This window comes from Tenrec ecaudatus, chromosome 12, assembly GCF_050624435.1.
Source record: "Tenrec ecaudatus isolate mTenEca1 chromosome 12, mTenEca1.hap1, whole genome shotgun sequence".
NCBI classification, from domain to species: domain Eukaryota; kingdom Metazoa; phylum Chordata; class Mammalia; order Afrosoricida; family Tenrecidae; genus Tenrec; species Tenrec ecaudatus.
The window spans coordinates 110,513,776-110,527,223 of record NC_134541.1 but is presented as its reverse complement, the minus strand read 5'-3'; the positions used below and the strand labels follow the sequence as shown (position 1 = coordinate 110,527,223).

Below are 13,448 nucleotides of genomic sequence, written 5' to 3'. Positions count from 1 at the left end.
AAGCCGCCAATCCTGTCCCGGGGCGGCCGGGACGCCGAAGTCGTAGTTTCTAGCGCGCCGCGCGTCAGGGGACTTCCTGGGCCTCGAGAGTCCGTGGACTACAAGTCCCGGCAGGCCCCGCGGCGGGGCACTTCCGGCTCGCGCGACTGGTCCCTTTCCAGGCCAGTGGCCGAAGGGGCATGATGGAGTGGGAGCGTGGCTGTGCGATTCCCCGGCGGCCGCGGGCGGGTGAGTGTCCGCGCGGCAAGCCGGGCCCGACGCTTGCGCCTCGGGGCCACAGGGGGAGGACGGGAGGCGGGTGCGTCGGAGGTCAGAGCAAAGGGGTGGCCCAGAGGGGGCGGGGCTGAGTCGGGCTAGGGTCTCTGGATCCGTCCTTTTTCCTGTGTGCTTGCCTGGCACGCTTCATCCCTTCTTCCTGCGTTTACTAAGCGCCGCCTGGATGCATGGCCCTGTTCCAGAGGCCAGCGAACGTGCAGGGGAATGTGCTCCCTGTTTTCACCAGCTCATCTTGGGGTGCTGGATTTCAGCTCGCCATTTGGACCATCCGGGCTGGGTCGTGCTTTGTGGTGGGGTCTGCACTGTGTTTATTGTAGAATACTGAGCTGCATCTCTGCTCTGCACCCCGCTGCTAGCTGTGATGGTCAGAAACAGCCCTGCGTCTTGGGAAGGGGTGGGGTGGGATTAACGATTTTGAGGGTACACAGTAAACGGAGGAATTAATGAGAAATTGCTGTGGGAGCTGTGAAGGATACTGGGGGCTAAGAAGCAGTCTGGCCTCTGGGAGACCTTTGGGGCAGGGAACAGTTAGCCTAAGACCAAACGGGAACTTCCGTGCAAGAGTATTCTCCAAGGTGGAGTTCCTTCGTTCGTGAGAAAGGGCCTAGCTGGGAGGCCCCTACAGCACCCTGTGAAGTGGTGAGAGAAGTCAGGGAGGTGGGCAGGCCCTACAGGGTGCAAGATGGGGACTTCACTGTGTATACCACACCTTTCTTGAGAGGCACCTCTGGGCGGGTGGGTGGGTGGACTTGAAATTCCAACCTCCCAGTCTCCAGCCACAGCTGTTCGTTGTTTGCACCACTCTAGGATTCTGAGGAGAGGGCTATTGGGGTGACAGGGTCAGGGCTTTGTCTAATGAAAGTGGAGGTTGGACAGTGGGGTGTCGGGGGGCAGTGTGGGAAAAGGGGCTATCTATTAGTCCTCACTGGGTTCCAGCTGCCCCAGCTGAGGCTGAAGCTGGTGTCCAGTCATAGAGCCAAGCTGGGCCTTAGGGTGGGTCCTGCTTGATCCCACCCTATCAGGGTACGGGAATCATCCTACTCTACTCCAGGTTGCACATCCCTCAGACCCCACCCCATGTTTCAAACCAGGACTTCTTCCTGGGAGCTGCCCATCTCTTGGCTTTTGCCAAGGGCCACCCAGATGACCTCCCTCGCTTCTCCTTCCTTCTTGGTGGGCCTCTCCTCTCTGGGAGAGTCTGTGGGATGGGCACCAGTTTTGCCATTAGTTCTTGTGTCCCTGTTTTCAGCATCCTGGCTTGTCACAGGAATCCCAGGTCCCAAGTCCCTACGAAGCCCTGTCTTCTCAGCTAGACCCTCCCTTTATGGGAGCTAGAGTGAGAAACTGGTGACCGGGAATTAGTGCCCCAGCCAGAGGGGCTGCTTCCTGGCTCAGCTTTCACTTTGGGTGTGATCACTGGGTCACTGCAAAACACAGCACAGCCCCGGCCACAAAGCACAACCCAGTGTTCATGTGGGTGCACTCGAATGTTTTTGGGGTTAGTGTGGGGGTTCCCAGTCCTCTACTTTCCTTCATCAGGTTGGACTTCTCTCTTTACCCTCACGTCCCCTCTCAGCACAGGGCCCTGCACGCTCAGTGGTATAAACCTGGGTGTATGCGTTGGTGAGAGCTCGAAGCTGGCAGACCTGGTAACCTGGGGCTCCCTGGTTCAGTTCTGCTCAGGTGCATGGGAATCCTGGGTGTACTGATGACAGCAAAGGGAGTGATTGGAAGGGGCACACTTTGGACCTGGGCTTGCTGGCTGTGTGTCCCTGGGATGGCCCCTGGGCCTTTCTGACCCTTCTTCACTTTCAGTTCTCATGGTCTCACCCATCTTTTTTTGCGGGGGGGGGGGGGGGCGGGGAACCCAAGGCTCAGGAGGACAGTCAGCTTGCTCAGAGTGACACAGCTGCTCAGCTGATGTGGGATTTGGACCCGGATCTGGGTGGGTTTAGCACCTGCATTCATCACTGTTCTGCTGGGCACCCCAGGGGGCAAGGGTATCCATGAGTGCTGGCACACATGCATCCCAGGGACATGGTGCAGCTGTCTCTTGTCATTGACTAGATGCTGTGACTTGAAAAGCCAACTGGTCTCTCTGGTAGGAAGGGCTAGCCGACCCTTGGGCTCTCCTGGACTTTTCCCCATTTGAACTCTTGGGATGGGTACCTGGTGTGTGGGAGGACCCAGAAGCAGGGGGCTGGTGAGGCTGGGGTACCTTCTGAGTCCCCACCACATCCTAAGACCCATTTCAGGCTCAGGGACCTTACAGGCATGCAACCTCCCTGGGGAAGCAAGAAGGGGCAGGGCAGGGGACCAGAGCCCAGAGATGTGCTCAAACATGGGGACCCCAGGTGGCTTGGATAGTGCAGTCACCAGACCTGGGCACTGCAGGCCCTGGAGCCCCAGGTGGCTGGCTGATGGAGCCCAAACCTGCTTCTGCAGCTGGGAGGGGCTGTCTGCTGTTGTACCCTCACAGATGGACCAGTGGCCCCTGCAGCTGGGTGCTGACATCTGGCTAGCCGCCTCCTCCTGGAAGCCCTCCAGACTTCCCCAGACAAGTCAGGTGTCCCCTGCAGGGGGGAGGTCGGGTGGTGGGGTGGAGGGAGAGGCCACCTTTCTGAGATGGTGGGAGGAATTAGAGCCTGAGCCATCCAGGCAGCTGGACCTTCCTAATCCAGTAGGTGGAGGTGTGGACATTGGAGAGTGCTGGGCAGGAAAGAGGTGCCAGTGGGGTGCCAGGACCAGAGTTCTATAGAGTCTGGGTTGTGATGGAGGGAGAGGGAAGGGGCTGGAGTGCCGCACAGGCATTAGACCAGGCTCACTGTCCTCAGGGGAACACCAGGCGCTCAGCTTTGTTGTGACAACCAGGCCTGTTTCTATAGGATCTGGCAGCCAGCTCTGGGCCGCAGCCTAGTGGCCTTGGCAGAGGCTGACCTGAGTGTGCAATAGCAGCCCCCAGGGGGCTCTGAGGCTGGGGGCTGCTCCTGGAGCCCTGGCCTTGATCCAGTCAGTGACCACCCACAGGGTGGGGCCTCCAGTGCCCTCAGCTCCTTGCTGGGGCTGTGACCTCTGGAACAGTGGGCTCTGAGGCTAATGGGTTCCCAGGCCCTCCCGTCTCTCAGCATGTGCTGTTTAGGGCACCCTCACGCCTACACACATGAAACTGCTGGACCCACTACTCAGACTGCCCAACAGAAAGGGCAGCAAGCCGAGTCCAGCGCCCTGAGGTGAGGATGAGCCTGTACTGGGCTGCTCTGAGAAGAACCCAGGGACCCTTGGGCCTCGATCCCAGACGGGTGTGAGGGTGGCTTGTCGTCCCCTGGCCCAGTGCAGCCATTCCTGGGTGGGGACAGCAGTGGCCTGCCCTGAGGGGGGTGGGGTAGAGACAGCTGGACGAGAGTGTTCTATTGGCCCCTGCTGGCCTTGCCCCACCCGGCCCCAGGCCAGCACCCACGGTTCCACCTCATGGCAGGCCTTGTCATCTGTTCCTGCAGGAGTGAGTGAGGGTCTTTTCTCCCGGGCCCGTCTGAAACCTGCAGGGTTTGGAGCTGGGTGTGAACCTGGCTGTGGCAGCTGATTCCCTGTCTGCCGCAGACAGAGGGCGGGGACCGGCCAGCATCCACCCCTGGGAGCAGGACCAGTGCATTCCTGCCCTGACCTGGCAGCAGCCAGCCACCCAAGAGCCCAGGGCTGAAAGGGAGCTGCTGACCGCTGGTAACCAGGCCTGGACACTTACCCTGCTGCCAGCCTCCTTGTCAGCCAGGGGCCTGGCATTCCCTAGGCGGGACCTGCCATGGGCAATGGGGAAGGCCGTTATTGCGAGAACAGCCCCGTGGGAGACTGCGGAGTCTTGCTCAACCCGATGCTGGTTCCTGGGCTGCAGTGGCCAAGTTCCAGTTCAGAGAGGGGTGGGGGTGGGGTGAGCACACAGTGGGCAGCCTCAGGAGCTCGGGCTGCATGTAGCTACCGGGCTGGCCGCCATTGACCAAGGGAATCCCAGGAATCTATGGGTGGCTGCATGTCTTTCCATGTACCTACAGTAGGGAGAAGTGGTCACACACACTGAGCACTCACCCAGGAGAGGGCCCCGGCCCTGGCCTGGCCTACCGCCCAAGCTTGGTCCCTGGGCATGGGTGTGGATGGAGCAGAATCCAGGTCAGTGGGGGCCCAGAGCAGAGCCTTCAAGAAAGTTGGCCTGACTGCCTCTCCTATGTCCAGGACCCTGCGGCTCCCACTGAGTGACCACTGCACCACTACCAAGGGCTGGGGCAGAGTCGGCCCCTCTCACCCCTAGTGCTGGCTTTGCCCCCCTTCCTGTGGGACCCCTGCCCTCTCCTGAGCGCCAATAAGTCAAGCCCTTGGGCAGAGGGGACTGTGGGGGGAAGGCCTGGTGGGATGTATGCAGGGGCATGATGTGTTGTGAGTGTGTGTGGAGGGGGAAGGGCACAGACTGTGGTCAGGAGGAGGTAGACTTTGGGCTGAGCTTCCTAGGACCCACTCTAGGTGACCAGACGTCCCGCTTTTTAACAATTTTTCCCGCGTCCCGTGGCAATTTTTTAAAGTCCCGATTTTGGGAAAGAATGTACAACAAGCCAGGGTATATGGTTTTCAGCTGCTGTGTGACTATTTCACCAGGATATGAGTTTTATCGATGGTGTCCCACTGGTGTCCCAGTTTACCAATGTTAAAATCTGGTCACCTTAATAGGCAGACCTGTGGGGCACTTGCAGAGTTGGGGACTGGGAATCTCCAGGCAGCACTGGCTCATGGGGGGCTTTCTCTGCCTTGTGGCTGTGCCCTCTGCACCTCTGGGCTGGACGGGGGTGGGGAGTTTGGCACACTCATCCAGCACAGCGTGGCACACGCACAGAGCCTTGGCCCCAGGGACACCTGTCCCGAGGGAGGGGCGGTCCTGGGTAACCAGCTGTGACTCAGGAGGGCAGGCATGCAGGGCGGCACCCTCACCTTTGGAGTGGGGGGTGTGCCTCTCCCATCCTGGGCTGGCAGCTCCTGGGCAGAGGGACACAGGAGACTTGGTCTACCATGGACACATCTTCAGAGGTGTTGGCAGAGGGAAGAGGGCTGAGGATGCCTACTGAGGAACTCCCGGCACTGACCCCCCCCACCTGTTCCCCTCAGGGAGCCCCGGCTCTGACCCCTCATCTGTCTGTCTGTCCCCCTTGGGAGCCCAAGCCCTGACCCCTTCCTTGTCCCCACAGAGGACTTGACTCACGGACCCTAGATGCCACCTAGGCATGAGCTCGGGCAAGAGTGCCCGCTACCACCGCTTCCCTGCCGACCTGCCCACTCCAGACGCCACCACTGCTGCTGCCGGGGTAAGGCATTTGCCGGCTCCTCGCTGCACCCCACACCCACAGAGAGCCCCCGGCAAGCCTCAAGACCTCCACTGACACAGATACGGCAGGGGACGGGGCAGCGAGAGAGGCCTGCTAGTGTGTCATGTGTTTCTGCACGCGGGGTCCATGTGGAAGCATGAGTGCACAGTCACACGTGTGCTGGGGTTGTTGGCGTGCACACTGCTTCCTGTATGAGGGAGTGTGCATGCCCACGCCCTGCAAGCGTGACCACAGCCTCTACTCTCTGCAGACCAGGATGGAGACGACCTTTGGACCTGCCTTCTCAGCTGTCACCACCGTCACCAAAGGTGAGCCTCAGGGTGGGGACACCAGGTCTTCTTGTCCTGCCCCTCCCCCTGTCCTGCCTGCAGGGGCTCACACCCTATGCCCCCTGCCACCCCTCACCCCTTCCTCCAGGAGGCTGGGCCTGGGTATCTCTGACCTGGGGCCAGCACTTGAGGCAGCAGCTGGGGAGGCCCTGGGAGCTTGGCTTCTCTGCCCGCAGAGCCAGGGTCCTAGGCTGAGTCTGTCCTGCCTTCAGGGCACTGGCCGCCCAGGAGCTAGCCACTGCACCCGTGGGTTTCTATGGCTGCCGGCCGGGGGCCTGTGCTTGGCAAGCTTCTCACAAAGAGGGGGATCAATGCCACTCTGGTGCCAACCCTGGCCCCAGTTCTTGTTCCTGGCCGTGAGAAAGCATATAGACTCACTACCTCCACGTCCATTCTGACCGAGAGCAGGACAGCCCCTGGGGGTCCTACAGCGAAGCCCCTGTGCAGGAGCGGCCAGCCTCGTCTTCGTTCTGCAGAGCGGCCAGTGGATTTGCCTCCCTGTACTTAGCAGCCCAACTCCTCCTGGCGACCCTTCAGTGGGAAATGGACAGAGCTGGAGATGAAGCCCAGCTGGTTGCCTCACTGGCCCTCGTCACCAACAGGAAACTGAGGCTCTACCCTGGAGCAGCACTTGGGGTCCTGAGCCGCCTGGGATTGGGGGGCAGGCAGACAGCTCTCAGGGCACCTCAGAGGCAGCATGTCAGCCCTACCTGCTGTGAAGGGCAGCTGTCCTGCCTCCATTTCCTTCTCGGGGGGGGGGGGGGGTGGGAAATTGCGAGGGTACCATAAGGGTCTTTTGCCCAGAGACCTGCAGTGTCCTCCCCTGGGTGTTTACAGGGCCGATTGGAACTCCTGTCCCCATCACACTGCCTGGATGGGGCAGGGACTCTGCACTCTGCTGAGCCTAACCCCCTCCATCCTAGGAGGGTTGAGTGGAGGGGATGGCCCTTGGGTTGGGAGGCACTTGCTGGACCCCCAGCAGTTCCCACAGACCCAGAAAGGTGCAGTTTGTGGTGGTGGTGGTGGAAAGTGAGTTCCTGCCTGATGTCCGGCCTCTGTCCCCTATCAGGCCCCTGTGGGGTGTGTGTGTAGGTGCTTACCAAGTTCCTGACCCTGTCTCTCACAGCCGATGGCACCAGCACCTACAAACAGCATCGCAGGACCCCATCCTCATCCAGCACCCTGGCCTTCGCCCCGAGGGACGAGGAGGACAGCATGGTGGGTCAGCTGGCCAGCAGGAGCAAGGACGCTGACAGAGGGACAGCGCAGATGGGCAGTCTGAGTGCCTGGGGGTGGGCCAGCTCCAGGAGTCCCGTGTGAGGCGGAGGGGCTGGGGGTGCCACAGGACACCTGATCAGGAGGGACAGGTAATTCTCAGGAGAGCAGGCCTTGGGCTGTTGGAGGCAGTTTGCAGGTCCCTCGGAAGAGGAAGGGTGGGTGGGCTGGGTGCAAGGTCCGCAGGGGGCCCATGAGGCCTACGCTGACACCTGGGAGCCAAGGTGCCCCCTGAAGCTGTGCAGGCATGCTGGTCCCCTGGAGGTTTGGTTTGGGGCTTAAAGGGCCCTGGTGGCACAGGGGGTTCAGCACTGGGCTTCAGACCCACCAGCCCATGCTCATGAGAAGGGAGAGGCCGTCTGTTCCCATAAAGGCCTGCTGGTTCAGGAACTCCACAGAGCAGTGCTGCACTTTCTGCGCGGTCACCTTGACTTTGAATCCATCCGTGGCTGTGGGTGTGAGTTTGTTAGTGTGTTTGCTAGCTGGCAGCCAGGGGTGGTGTGGGGGGCAATGGTGAGTGCAGGAACTTCTGGAAGTTTCTGGACCCTGCTGGGAGGGAAGGACAGTGACCCACCCCCACCCCCCAGAGCAGAAGCTGCCCTGGGATGTTGACTCTCTCCCATGTCCTGATGTGTCTCCAGACAGGCGCCGGTGTGGTGGGAGGTGGGAGGGTGGGAGGAATGAAGGCCCGCGGCCCGCATTGGCCAGTGGGGGTGCCCTGGAGCGCCCGGGCGCCCGCTTTCCCTGCTCACAGGAAGCAGGAAGTAGCCCAAGCCGTCCTCCTGGAATTGAATAGCAGGAAGTCCCTCCGTTTACAAAGAGAGCTGGGATGTGAGCCGGTGGCAGGACCCGTGTCTGGCTTGGCGTGCAGGAGGGGGCTCAGCTCCCCGCAGCTCCCTCTAGGTGCTGCCTCTGCTGTCGGGGCCGCTCTGCAGGCACCCACTTGGACAGGGGTGGCTCTGCCGCCCACCGAGTGCCTCCGGGGCTGGCCCTGCTCTGCCCCCTGGGTCTGGGGGGCCAACCCCTGACAGACCCTTGTGCACGCCACAGCCCCCCATCAGCACTCCACGCCGTTCCGACTCCGCCATCTCCGTGCGCTCTCTCCACTCCGAGTCTAGCGTGTCCCTGCGCTCTGCGTTCTCGCTGCCCGAGGAAGACGAGGAGCCAGTACGTTGGTGGGGATGGGGGATGGGGGATGGGGGTGGGGGACAGGACGGGCACAGCTCCAACTGGAGTACAGGGTCTGGGGGTGCCCATTCTCTTTTCCATCCTTGAAGTGGGTAGTAGCCGGCTCTGTGCCGCTTGGATCAGCGCCACTCCTGGCACAAAATGTCCTGTCCTGTCCCTGCCCGGGGCTCCCCCCACCCCACCGATGAGGCGTCCATCCTGTGGGGGCTGCGCCTCACTTGCCCCCACCCTGGGCTTGCAGGAGCCGCTGGTGTTCGCGGAGCAGCCGTCTGTGCAGCTCTGTTGTCAGCTGTGCTGCTGCGTGCTCAAGGACCCCGTGATCACCACGTGCGGGGTGAGGGGCTGATGAGGGTCCCCACGGGGGGGGGGGCGGTGCTCGGCCACCATGTGCAGGGGCAGGCCAGATGCCACGGGCAGCTCAGTGCCACACGCCCAGTGTGAGGGCCAGGGTTTGGCCACTGTGTGCACAGCGACGGGCAGGGCTGGGAGGCATGTGTGGGATGAGGGAGAGGCCAGGGCAGGGCCAGGTGAGGCCTGGGGTGCAGGGGGACCAGGCCGAAGGGTCCTCACTTCACTTTTCTGTGCTCCTTAGCACACCTTCTGTAGAAGATGCGCCCTCAAGTCAGGTAGGCCCCCTCAGGAGACCTGGCCCCAGGGCAGGGGAGGGAGGGCCCACTAGGGAGTTCCCCGTCAGGCCCATGTCTGCTGACCTGGTCTCCTGCTGGCCAAGGTCAGGCCTGAGAGAATGAACTCTGACTGCTCTGCGAGGCTGGCACCAGCCCTTGCCCTACCTCAGATGGTCTTGGCTGAGTGGTCCCCATGGGCAGCAGGGTGCAGACTCATGCATCCATCAGGATGAGGCGCCCCCTTCCTGGCCGGATCCCCCTAGCCCCGTCAGGACTCGGCTGTGTCGGGAGGGAGGGCTGTGGGTCAGCGTGCGCTCCCCACCCCTCCGCGCGCCCTTCTCAGAGAAGTGCCCCGTGGACAACGCCAAGCTGACGGTGGTGGTGAGCAACATCGCGGTGGCCGAGCAGATTGGGGAGCTGTTCGTGCACTGCAGGCACGGCTGCCGCTCGGTGGGGCTCGGGAAGCCCAGTGCCTTCGAGGTGGACCCCCGGGGCTGCCCCTTCACCATCAAGCTCAGTGCCCGGAAGTGAGTGCACCACACGGGGCAGCTGCAGACCTCCCCCCCCCTCGCCAGTCTGCTGGGGATTCACGCCCTGCTCCGCAGGGACCACGAGAGCAGCTGTGACTACCGCCCTGTGCGCTGCCCCAACAACCCCAGCTGCCCGCCCCTCCTGAAGATGAACCTGGAGGCCCACCTGAAGGAATGCGAGCACATCAAGTGCCCCCACTCCAAGTACGGGTGAGTGGGTGGGGGCGGGGGTGGGATTCTCGGGGTCACCCCTGGGGACTGAGGACAGACCCGGGCCAGGGGCCATCCCCAAGGCACAGCCACAACCGTGTGATTACAGACCCAGTTTCAGGTGGTGCTGGGGAGCAACTCAGCCAGTGGGAGTGGAGGGGGACTGGGCTCGCCAGGGGGTGCAGGGAGGCCTTGGGGGGCATGTGGCTGGACTGGCTCAGGCAAAGGTGGTTGCTGGTGTGGAGGGCAGGGGCATGGGGTGGGGGTGGGGTTCTGGAGACCCGTGAGGGGATGGACTTGGTTCTGAGCGTGGTTGAGCAGGGCTGGACGTCTGGGTTTGCTGTTGGAGCAGGGGGGTAGGGAGTGGAATGTGGGGTGAGGGGGAACATGGGGCCAGGGATGATGGGGGCGGGCAGGGCCCCGCGGTGGTTGGAGGGGTCAGGCAGGCCAGCGGGAGCGTCCTGTGTTCCAGGTGCACGTTCATCGGGAACCAGGACACATATGAAACACACCTGGAGACGTGCCGCTTCGAGGGCCTGAAGGAGTTCCTGCAGCAGACGGACGACCGCTTCCACGAGATGCAGGTGGCGCTGGCCCAGAAGGACCAGGAGATCGCCTTCCTGCGCTCCATGCTGGGCAAGCTCTCCGAGAAGATCGACCAGCTGGAGAAGAGCCTGGAGCTCAAGTTCGGTGAGGCCCGGGGGCGGGGCCGGGCGGGGCGGGGCCGGGGGACGCCCCGCCCCGTGACCACACCCCTTCTGCTGCCCAGACGTGCTGGACGAGAACCAGAGCAAGCTCAGCGAGGACCTGATGGAGTTCCGGCGGGATGCCTCCATGCTGAACGTGCGTGCGCGGCGCTGCCGGGGCCGGGCTGGGCCCCCCGGGGCTGGGACCACCTCCCCACCGGTCCTTCTTGCCTTTGCAGGACGAGCTGTCCCACATCAACGCGCGACTCAACATGGGCATTCTTGGATGTGAGTGTGTGGCCTCGCCCCTGCGCCTCTTCAGCCCGCCCCCGGGGCCCCCATGCGCCTCATTCCGCCCACCCTTTCTGCAGCCTACGACCCCCAGCAGATCTTCAAGTGCAAGGGGACCTTTGTGGGCCACCAGGGCCCCGTCTGGTGTCTCTGCGTCTACTCCATGGGTGACCTGCTCTTCAGCGGCTCCTCAGACAAGACCATCAAGGTGGGCAGGGCGGCCAGGGTCCCGCTCCCCCCGCCTTGCTGGGCACCCCCTAACGGCTGGCTCTGGCACTGCAGGTGTGGGACACGTGTACCACGTACAAGTGCCAGAAGACGCTGGAGGGCCACGACGGCATCGTGCTTGCGCTCTGCATCCAGGGGTGAGCTCTGAGTCAGTGCCGTGGGGGGCTGACTGTCCCTGTGTGTGTGTGTGTCTGACTCTGTATATGTATGTGTATTTCTGCGTGTGTCAGTGCCTGTGTTGGGAGTGTGTGTGTGTGTATGTGTCAGTCAGTGCTGATCCCCAAGACCCTCAGAGCCCAGGAGTTCTTGGGTGGGGGGTGGGTGGCACAGGCTTGGCCCTCTGAGTGTCTTATCCAAGAGCACAGGCAGGGGCTCAGCTTCCTGTAGCCTGAGACCTGGACCCCACAATTGGGATGAGGACCCTGGAGGAGCCACCTCCCTGCCCTGGCCTCTTATGTCATTGGGCTTTGTGTACGTGGGCAAGGTGCAGGTGCACACGCACGCGTGGATACATGCATATGAATGGGGATGTGAGTGGTCGTGAGCACGGTGTGAGCATGTGAGCCCGAGGGCACGTTTGTGTGCGTATCTGTGTGAGAGAGAGCGCGCCACGTGACACGATGCCCGCTTGCAGGCAGTCCCCACCAGCACCAGCTGGGCGGATTTATGCAGCGCTAACGGCACGTAATTGCCTCACTGCTCAGCTGGCAGGGGCCTTGCCTGCTGACACCAGGGGCCTGGCCACCACTTCCAAGGACCTGGCGTGGAGGCTGGGAACAGAGGCTTACGTAGGCAAGCAGCAGTGGCCTCGGCCCAAGCTGCCCGCACCTGCTGCCCTAGGCAAGGCAGGGATGGTGGCCCTAATGCCCTGGTTCTGCTTCTGCAGGTGCAAGCTGTATAGCGGATCTGCGGACTGCACCATCATCGTGAGCCGTGGGCGGGGAGTGGGGCGGGGCCGTGACCCGAGGGGTGGAGACTGGTGCTGGGCGGTCACACCCTCAGACTCCCACACCCCACTGTGCATAGGTGTGGGATATCCAGAACCTGCAGAAAGTAAACACGATTCGGGCCCACGACAACCCTGTGTGTACGCTGGTCTCCTCACACAACATGCTCTTCAGTGGCTCTCTGAAGGCCATCAAGGTGTGGGGCAGGGTGTGCAGGGACAGGTCCTAGGGCACCAGGAGCCCCTCCCCCCCCTCATTGCTGGCGTGCCCCCAGGTCTGGGACATCGTGGGCACGGAGCTGAAGTTAAAGAAGGAGCTTACAGGCCTCAACCACTGGGTGCGGGCCCTGGTGGCCGCCCAGAGCTACCTGTACAGCGGCTCCTACCAGACAATCAAGGTGGGCTCCCACCGTGGGCGGGACCTTCCCCACGCCTGCAGGACCCTCGGCTCACCCTGTCCCCCAGCAGACAGGCTGGGCCTTGGGGTGGTTGAGGGTGCAGAACCCAAGCTCACTCACCCGCCCGCAGATCTGGGACATCCGGACGCTAGAATGCGTCCATGTGCTCCAGACATCAGGGGGCAGCGTCTACTCCATCGCTGTGACCAGCCACCACATTGTCTGTGGCACCTATGAGAACCTCATCCACGTAAGCAGACCCCCACCCTGCCCCAGAGCCCTGCCAGCCCCCGTCTGTGCCCCTCACCTGCCTGCGCCCTCCCAGGTGTGGGACATCGAATCCAAGGAGCAGGTTCGAACCCTGACGGGCCACGTGGGCACCGTGTATGCCCTGGCGGTGATCTCAACGCCAGACCAGACCAAAGTTTTCAGCGCATCCTATGACCGGTCCCTCAGGGTGGGTGCCAGGCTTGGGTGGTGATGGCGGGGTGGGAGGAGCAGGGTTCTTGCGGGATGGCCGTGTGGCCTTCATGACCATATACCCCCAGGTGTGGAGCATGGACAACATGATCTGCACGCAGACCTTGCTTCGGCACCAGGGCAGCGTGACAGCGCTGGCCGTATCCCGAGGCCGGCTCTTCTCAGGCGCTGTGGACAGCACCGTCAAGGTCAGTTCCCCGGGGGACAGTGACCCAAGGTGGGCAGTGGCAGAGGGCAGGGGCTGACCTGGAGCTCTGTCTTTCTAGGTGTGGACCTGCTGATGGAGAGCGTGGGCTGGGCCTCAGCCTCCCCTGGGCGGTTCTTGAGCCAGCTGGCCACACGGGTGACCTCAGGGCTCTGACTGCCCCAGGGGTATCTGGGGAGCAGGCAGGGCAGTGCCCTCCTGGCCCACGCTCAGTGGCATCCCTACTGCTGCCCTGACAATGCCCAGCGCTCTCCCTGGGTGCCAGGTACGATGCTCGGCCGGCCCGACCTGGCCCCTCCCGAGGTGGAGGGTGGGCCTTTTTACTCCTGTTTTTCTACTATTTTTTCGACTGTACATACATTTGATTATTCCCAGCTGGAAATAAACGCACAGACCTTGGCTGAGTAGGAGCTGGTCTTT

General features: G+C 62.5%; 1 protein-coding gene across 2 annotated transcripts; it reads left to right on the top strand.

Moving 5' to 3' along the window:
* Positions 1-93: 93 nt before the first annotated feature.
* On the top strand, positions 94-13,427 carry TRAF7 (TNF receptor associated factor 7). 2 transcript variants are annotated; one of them, XM_075564458.1, is made up of 21 exons: positions 94-228; positions 5,499-5,615; positions 5,887-5,944; positions 7,092-7,183; positions 8,291-8,407; positions 8,670-8,762; positions 9,021-9,054; positions 9,398-9,581; positions 9,660-9,788; positions 10,267-10,484; positions 10,564-10,637; positions 10,720-10,768; positions 10,852-10,979; positions 11,054-11,136; positions 11,886-11,925; positions 12,026-12,142; positions 12,221-12,343; positions 12,474-12,593; positions 12,669-12,800; positions 12,892-13,011; positions 13,090-13,427. In XM_075564458.1, exons 2-21 carry the CDS (start codon positions 5,535-5,537, stop codon positions 13,102-13,104), a joined length of 2,007 nt encoding a protein of 668 aa, XP_075420573.1. In that variant the 5' UTR covers positions 94-228; positions 5,499-5,534; the 3' UTR covers positions 13,105-13,427. The 2 variants fall into 2 exon arrangements, with proteins under 2 accessions (XP_075420573.1, XP_075420571.1); XM_075564456.1 differs by having other exon boundaries at positions 9,660-9,794.
* Positions 13,428-13,448: the final 21 nt, after the last annotated feature.